The sequence below is a fragment of the Pagrus major genome, chromosome 17 (genome assembly GCF_040436345.1).
Source record: "Pagrus major chromosome 17, Pma_NU_1.0".
NCBI classification, from domain to species: domain Eukaryota; kingdom Metazoa; phylum Chordata; class Actinopteri; order Spariformes; family Sparidae; genus Pagrus; species Pagrus major.
In genome coordinates, this window is record NC_133231.1 from 12,638,393 (window position 1) to 12,647,238 (window position 8,846).

Here is an 8,846-nt window from a genome sequence, read left to right on the forward strand (position 1 = left end):
AAAGCAAGTCATTTCTCAGCCCATGTTTGTTCCACATCAACCACTTTTGGGAACCAATCCATATGATGTTTGCTATCAGTTGTCGTTTTGTTTGTACCCAGCTGTGTTGTCATAAAAAATTAAACAGCTACTAAAAAGCAGGTGCAGTAGTGAGAAGAGTAAACAGCCTCTGATGGGCCTGTGTGTTCTTGCTTTGAATACTTATTCTCCTTTTATGTCTTTTGCAAAGCAATGCCAAAAGCTCGGTAACATGCTAGTCAAAGCACAAATGATGATAAGGAGCTGATATTGTCCACTGCTTTCTGATTTATGGAGTGCAATACAGTACTCACACACTTTTTGCATACTGCTAAAAGAGAGGTCAAAGGTTCAAGAATCAAGAAAAGAGTTGTAGAGTTTCAGTTCCAGCTGATATTTATTTCCTTCCTTGAAAAAGTTCTGTACACAAGTTTTATATCAACAATCTGACAGGCAGTGAATGGACACAATTTAGCTGGCATGAGTTTCCCCCCCTCTCTCTGAGTCTCAAAAAAAGGGTGGTTCCTTTGTTTATGGCATGATTAGAGACAATAAATGATAATTCTACACAGCATATTGCACAGGATGGATGAAAAATAAAGTCAATATATTTAAAAATGCTTTCATATATATATAAAAAAAGAGTCCTGAACTGACCACCTTAAATGTAAGTAAGGATGTGTAAAAGATAGCAGTTCTAGACAGTGCCTGTCCTCGATAGCAACAACGTACATAAACACACAATCTTTTTGCTTTATGATACAGTCAAATATACAAAGATCGAGTTCACGTTTCATCGTTTTTCCTCATTTTTTCATTTTTTCTGAAAAACACAACAGCTAATAACCTGAATCTGAAATACAAATGCTATTCACCATGCCATAAAGATACTAAAACAATTATTAGCTAATAGTTAGCCGACAAGTAGAAAAGATTATATATTCAAATACAATGAGAAACGCAGTACAAGTAGGTGTTTGCGGAACTCAAGTCAGAAATTTGAATATGCTTGATGTTATCATCCTTGTTGTTTGCTGCTTGCTGTTATTGATAGCCCGTTCAATCCAGTGGTTGATTGGCAAATTTGACATCGATTAATGAAAACATCAAGAAAAAAGTCAAATTTAAAGCTACAATCTCCTCATGTGTTGTCGTAGGCAAGATGTCTGACGGGAAAAATACAAAAAGCAAGTGGCTGCTTATGATAGTGAAGTTGTTAAACCCACATGGTCCACAGGATATAGCCTCCAGAAATAATGCATTCCTGTGTCTTTAAGGAGCCTGCAGACTGGCACTGTAAACGTAGAAGGTAGGCTGATACAAAGACTGGTGCTGCTTTCAAGTGCTGTCGGGAAAATCGTAATTGCATCCTTATAACTTGGTGTTTGGGTACCTCATGCCTGTACTGACAATGTGGTATTTGGGGATTGGACATCAAAGAAGTCTTGTCAGTGTTTGCTGGTAAAAGTCAAAGACAGTTTGCCAAATTAGTGACTTAAAACACCAATTACACACTTGATTTGTATTACCTCCTCTGCACGGTCACTTAAAAGTAGCTCGGTGCCTTTAATTTCTAAAATTACACAATAGGCACCACAGTGATATAAGGTCTGTTTTGCTGGCTGTCCTCACAAAAGCATTTGAACAGGCAATAAAAGAAAAACACATAAGTACGAGCTTTTCCATGAGCACTTGAAGGCAGCATAAGAACCAGCCTGCCGGGTACTAAAAATTAGGAAATCCAATACAGCTGTATTAGTAGGCTACACACACCGATTGTTGACTCCCCCATTTTCTATATAGATTTGTACAAAAATACACTGAGAAAATAATCAAACTGTTTCCTCTCTTTTAAGTGTCCAAAAAGTGTGTACATTTAAATATAAAATGAAATCAAAAAGTTGTGTGTTTTTAAAACTCTAGCCCTTCGCCTGAGAAGGAAATGTGACAGACACAGACATACTGACAAACAACCGTGTAAGAAAACAAAACAGGACTAGATCATGTGTACAAGAAATAAAAAAAACAAAAACAATGATCAAGTCAAAAACGCTTGGCCCAGTATATAAATACAACATCCCATATAAAATGGCATCTGGATACATGTACAAAACAAAGCTCAGAGGATGAAAACAAAAAAAGAATCGGTGAGGATTTCTCTATAGCTATCATCTGAAATTAAAAAGAATTTTGGTCCTGAATAGAAGAAGAACACGTGTATAAAGTTCAGCACAGATTTGAAGTTGCGTTTGAATCCTGAAGTTTGAAAAATTACAACAGCTGGTGATTATTTCAATGTCCTTTTTTTTTGTTATGTTTTTTTTTTTTTTTTCAAAGAGAAGAACCGAAAGCGAGCGCCACCTACCCATTTAAATAACCCTAATACTAGTTTTTAAACTGCTCGACAGTCTCACAGAAAAAAATCTCAGCACAAGATAGGAACAAAGTAGGCTATCATGCTTAACATGTTTTTTGCTTTTGAGAAAAATATTCGACTTTTAAAAAAAACATCAACCCACCTCGGTTTTTTCATTTAAAAATCCCTCTCGGTGACACACCACAATAAAAATGTCGCACGACAGTCCGATTTCTGTACCTTTTGAGTGGCGAAGTTCACTTGGCGGTTGTGTAAAAAGTTGTGAAATGTCCCTTTTGTTTGTCTGTTTTTTTTGTTTTTTGTTTTTAAAATCAGCGACAACATTGATTAAGTGAACGGCGGACCGCGTAACGTGCAAATCAATCACAGTTAAGTTGTTCAGTTCAGAAACAGTTCAGGACTGAGCGAAGGACGCTCAGCCAGTCTCTCCTTCTTCCTCCCCCCTCTCCTCCCTGCGCTCCCTCCGCTTCTGTGGCTCAACCGAGTCGCCAGTCCACGCATCCGAAGAAAAGTACAAAAAGCAAACTTACTCGCTTTAAAGTTTAGCTTTCCATGGATTTGCAGCTCTTGCCTATATGGACGAGGGGGCTAGTTTCAGTGGGGGGGGTTTTAGGCTGCTAGTCTGGTGCAGTTAAAACACGAACTATTACGCACGCTGTGACCAGGAACTCCTGATTCTGTTTGTGGTCATGTTTTTTTTTTTTTTTGCTCGCAGAGACACCTGTCGTTTTTCTCGCTTTGCTCTCTCAGTACGTGAACACCAGGTTGGAGATGGTGGACTCCAGCCAGTCCCCGGAGATCATCTCACTGACTTCGGGCGTGCAGTAGTCGGGGAACTCGAAGTGGGAGCCCCCGGAGCCGGACTCAAAGTTCAAATCCAAGTCCCTGTCCAGCACTGAGGAGCCGAAGCTCCCCAGCGACATGCTATCAAAGCTGGGGCTCGGGTTGATGTCGAGCAAGTCGTCCTCAAACTCTTCATCCTCCGAGGAAGAGGAGGAGGACGAGTGGGACGAGGCGGAGGAGTGGGAGCCGGAGGGGGTCGGGGAGGAAGCCCGCCGACTGCTGTATGTGTGCCCGCCGTGGCGCGCCGAGGACCCGCCCAGACTGCTGCTGCTGCCGGGGGAGTCTGCGCCGTCCTCCCTGCCGCTGGCCGCGTCCTCGTACAGGCTGAGCGGGTCGCTGGAGTCCGCCGAGCTGCTGAGCGTCGGGCTGGCCGGGACCACGACGGAAGACGCGGGGCTGACGCTCAAGTTGGCCCCGCTGCTCCCGAAGACGTACACCCGCTTGGGCTTCTTGCCATCCGGTATCTGCTTGGCCGCCGAGGAGACGGATTTCGACTTGTAGAGGGAGTTGTGATGGTGCTCTGACGGGTGCTCAGAGGCAAACGGTGATGCTTTGGTGCTACTGCTGCTGCTCCCGAAAAGTGATTTGTGGGGTTTGCTGCTGCTGGGTGATTTGGATCCACTCTTCCTCGAAGATGAGGATGTCTTAGTGCTGGTGTTGTTAGAGCTACTGCCGAGTTTCTCTGCCTTGTCTCCGCTGCCAGGCTTGGAGGCGCTCGATTTCACCTTCTTCCTCGGCCGGTACTTGTAGTCGGGATAGTCCGCCATGTGCTTGAGCCTGAGCCGCTCCGCCTCTCTGATGAAGGGGATCTTGTCGCTGTCTCTGAGCAGCTTCCACCGCTTCCCCAGCCTCTTGGAGATCTCGGCGTTGTGCATGTCCGGGGACTGCTCCATGATCTTCCTCCTCTCGATCTGCGACCACACCATGAACGCGTTCATGGGTCTCTTGATGTGGCCGCTGGGAGTTTTACACCACGCCGGGTTCTCTCCGAGCTTGTCCCCGGCGGTGGAGGAAGCCGTGGAGCCCGGCGAGAGAGGCGAGGCGGCCGGGTCCAGATCCATGCACGCCCCGGAGTCGGAGCTCGAGTCCCCGGCGAAAAAGGACAGCGCCTCGGCGGTGCTCTCCGTGTGGCTCATTTTCTGCACCATGCTGCCCGCTTATAGAGGGGAGAGCGGTGTACTTGCTCTGTCTCTCTCCCTCTCTCCTTGGTCCTCCGATTCACTTTAAAGCAAACTCAGCTCTTTTCTCTCCCTCTTCGCAGTTGGAGCTGAGTAAAAAAAGAAAAAGCGCACGAAATAATTCACTCCTGAGATGTGCAGTAAAGTCTCGTAACAGTTCAGTCCAGTGTAGCCTTAAAAAGGCTAGTTGTGTAAAAAAAAAAGTTTAATTTCCAGTTTCTGTAGGTGTTGAAACAGCTCAGACAGTACAGCCCACTCTCCACTCAGTGCCCTGCTATCTGTCTCTCTCTCAGTCTCTTCCTTCTGTGTTATAAAATCAATTCAGCCGTGTGGTGACTGAACATAGTCTATGCAGCTGCAGAGCGCAGACTGAGTGCCACACTGAGCACTCGGGCACTCACAAAGGGCTCCCAAGTACAGTGTGTAAGGTAAGTGCTTTTCTCTGCATCGGCTCTGTCCTCTCTCCTAGAAACAAAAGCCATGCATGCTGGGGAGGAGGAAAAAAAGAAAACCTAGAGCGAGTTACACTGTGCGCCTTCCATCTGCAGACCTGCAGTCGAGTTTCAAGCAGCCCTCCAGACCCGGCCCCCCTTGCTTGCATTTATCCCTTCTCGGAGATACAACGGCGATAAAAATCCACCAATCGGACGCTGTCGCTACCCTGCCTCTGTGCCAGACTCACGCCCCCTCGGCGCTGATTGGTCGAAAATCGAATCTAATAATAATCAGCGCGTGCAATGAGGAGCCTCGTGTCTGACCTCATTCCAGAATACAACAAGAAACTTCAATTTTTTTTTAAAGAGACACTGGCTTATGTTATGGGACCCCCTTTTCTCCTCGCTCACCACCAGCCCATGTGTGTACCATTAACATATAACCATATAGGAAGCGCAGCGTACTTTACCATATGGAAACTTTAACAGTGAGTACAGTTTGTACCAGTTGCCCGGGTAATAGTGAGTAGAAACATACCCTGTAATGTTAACCTCTCTTTCGGCCCCCTGGTGCAGACTGTGTTAGTGAATGGTGCGCACCTATATTACTGAAAACAGAGCCAGACCACTTGGCAGCGCAGTGCAGCTCATGTAGTTACGCATTACCTAATGTTTACAATGTAAGGGAGATGTTATGGAGAGGAAACACAAGAAATCTGATGTACTGTATTATTTAAAAAGTGATCATTCATAGGAAAAAAGAGACTTTTACTGATTGATATAATTGTTAATTGTTCTTAATTGGTGGTTGTTTGCCTACAGGTGGTCGCTGACCGAGGTCTTAAATCATCCGACACGTTGTTAAACAAGACCACGTTCAACAGTTGAGCGCTTCACAAACAGGGAAATGTCTCTTGGACACATCATGATCGTTAAGCTGGTGTGAGAAAAGACTCCAAGCCAAGCCGTATATGCTCCACGCTTTCACCTCTCTCTCTCTCTCTCTCTCTCTCTCTCTCTCTCCCTCTCTCCGAGGCGGGGTTGGGCGGTCTTTTGTCACATAACACACATCGAACCAACCCCTCTCCTGCACACACCAGACAGAGAAAGAGCGAAGAAGCAGGCGGGCGGTGTGTGCAAACTGCCTGTGCGAGCACACATACTCGCACACCTTGTTCTAAACTGACATCGAGGTGCAGTTTTTCGTGGAGGGACACAAACAAGAGCGAGTGACAGAAAAAAAAACGCATGGCACCGCGCTTTTACGCACACGGTATCCCTTTTACGCACGGAGGAAATTATAATTAGTTTACTACTAAACAAGATAGAAGTTGTGTATAAAATAACTGATGACCATAATTAACCGCAGTATCACCTGCTATATAACAAATGAATCATTTTTTCACTCTTATAAAGGCGCAGTAAAATCTCAAGGAGCTCGACTTTATAATAATTTCGAAACACAAATCTTAAATGTTTTTCTATGTTTTTGCTTTTGCTAATAATACAACACTATCCAGCAGACATCAGTTGTTACCATTTTTAGTTTCCTCCGCTTTTCCCAGCACAATAACGAGCAGTTTATTTCACTTTTACATCAGTAAGGAGTCAAAAAATACATAAGGAGGAGGAATAAGGAGGGATGCAAGCAGGCTCACAGTGGGTACAGTCGACAGTGCAGTGTCGGATGGTCGCTAGATGGCGTCGCAGCGCCAGAGAGGACTCAGCTCGGCTGTGTTGCAGAATTTAGGGAGGGTAACACAGATCAGACCGAGCATTCAGAGCAGTTACCAGGGGTGAATTACATAATGTCTCTGTGCGATAGGGAGGCATCCAAGCGATGCCGTTGTGCGCTGTGTGTGTGTGTGTGTGTGTGTGTGTGTGTGTGTGTGTGTGTGTGTGCGTGCGTGTGTGCGCGCGTGCGTAAAATGAATGCCATTACTGCGGTAGAACAGGCGGTGAAATGAGTGAAATTAAAGTGCTTTGGAGTTTGTAAAAAAAAAAAAAAAATCAGCTTAGTTTGAAATCAGTCACACCTGTAATGATTTCAGCTTCCAAGAGAGCACGTTCATGCATATGAAAAAAAACGGCATCAAAATACGAAATGAGTTGGAGATGAAAATGAAAGTGCGTCTGTGTGCGTGTGTGGGTGATGGAGAGAAAAATAGATGGTCAGATGCTCTGTGTCTAAATGAAAGGGGTGAGCTGGATCACCACTGGGGAAATTAGTATGAAGGTAGCGTCACCAACGTTACTGGATGCATTTCACTGGGTACAATTATATTCAATATGGCCTCATATCTGCAGTGCATCCAAGTAAAGCAATGGGTAATTGGGCTCCAATTTGTGTGTTCATGGAGCAGAACTGAAATGGAAATAAGAATGTTAACTCATAAACTCACAGCGCTCCTCAGTGCCATTTTAATAAGGAACTGCGGGAAACCGTTATAGCATATAAGTCGGTGCGAGAGAAGTGGCTGTAGGTGGAGCAGGACTTAACCTTGAGGGCAGAGTACTTTAAATCTAAGGCTTAACAGGATACTCTACAATTTTAAAGGAAAAAACATTAAAATGTGAACGTGTTACACTGAAAATCCGGGTTGATTTAAATCACTAATATTTCTTCATCTTCATTCTTATTTCTCTCCTCCAACAAAGTCTGTGGAACTCAGTGCACCTGGAGTGACAGCTGGCGGCCACTTTAAGTTAACACCTTATTCAATACCTTGAGCAGGTGTCCTCTCCTCTATTCTACTCTGTTCCACTTACTCTACTCTATTCTACAACCCAAAGATAAATAAGACCTTTCCCCTAGTTTTGGCTTCATAGTTAACTTGAATGCATGTCTTTTTCTTGGCTGCCCACACTCTCTGTCTCTCCCTCTTTCTCTCTGTCTCACCCTCCCTCTCTCTCTCTCTCTCTCTCAGTGTACACATTAGTATGCCAAACACACACACACACGGGCGCACACACACACATGACCTGAAAGGATAAGTAGTGCATTCAAACTTTGCTCTCGCTTTCTCTGTCTCTCTCTTTTACTGCCATTGTTCCAGTGAGGTGCAGCTGCCACGCGAGTTGGAGTGGGTCGCGTGCCAACCCTAATTTCAACAGGTGTTCTTTTGGGTGTCTCTCGCTCTGCCCCCCCTCCTCCCTCCCTGTCTTTGTCTGTCCTCACTCTCTCTTTCTCACTCTCTCTGCTCTTTACCCTCCCCCCTGTACTTCACTTTACTAAGTACTTCTCCTGCACTCTGCTGCTTTATTTTTTTTAATTTTATTTATTAGAATTACCATAATTAAGTTCATTCATGCCAAAGCATTGTGTGTAAGGTTTACAATGTAAGTATCAAAAGTAAGAAGAGTAAGAAAATAAGTCAACAAATGGTTTGAACATTGCAGCAATATACGTAGTATATTACACTCTACAACTAAAGAGTTAGTTCCATAGACATGGACTCAAGTCAACACAACTCGAGTCACTGTCTTGATGACTTGAGTGAAAAAAGATCACTTGAGACGCGACTTGGACTTGGAAGTCAAAGATTAGTCACTTGACTTGATTTTCAACAAGATGACTTGAATGACTTGTCCGTGTTCATTCTGTGTTTTCAGTTTAGTTTTTTTACCTCCGACATAACCAAGGAGGTTGTGTTTTCACCTGTTTCCCTTTGTTGGTAGGTTTGTCAGCAGGATTACACAAAAACTACCATGAAACTAACTTAGATGGGGGACAGATGTCTTCCCAGAATAGACCTCAGTCACTTTTGGCACAGATAAAGGGACAGATCCAGGAATTTTAGGTCACTTTCTTGAAAGGAGATAATCATGCTCATTTTCAGATTCATACATTTATTTTGGGTCACTGCTAGAGTAGTGTTATTTGCTTTAATGCAAAAAAATATGCATCAGTTTTCTCATACTGTCCGGTGCTGCAGCACTGTATTCCCCTGTCATTTTCGTTTTAGCGCCTGTCTCTTTAAGGCCCCCCTCCCAAAT

General features: G+C 44.3%; 1 protein-coding gene across 1 annotated transcript; it reads right to left on the reverse strand.

The window, feature by feature from the left end:
• Positions 1-396: 396 nt before the first annotated feature.
• sox4b (SRY-box transcription factor 4b) lies at positions 397-4,971 on the reverse strand. Its single transcript, XM_073485736.1, has one exon. It carries the CDS (start codon positions 4,384-4,386, stop codon positions 3,142-3,144), a length of 1,245 nt encoding a protein of 414 aa, XP_073341837.1. The 5' UTR covers positions 4,387-4,971; the 3' UTR covers positions 397-3,141.
• Between the last annotated feature and the right edge of the window lie 3,875 nt (positions 4,972-8,846).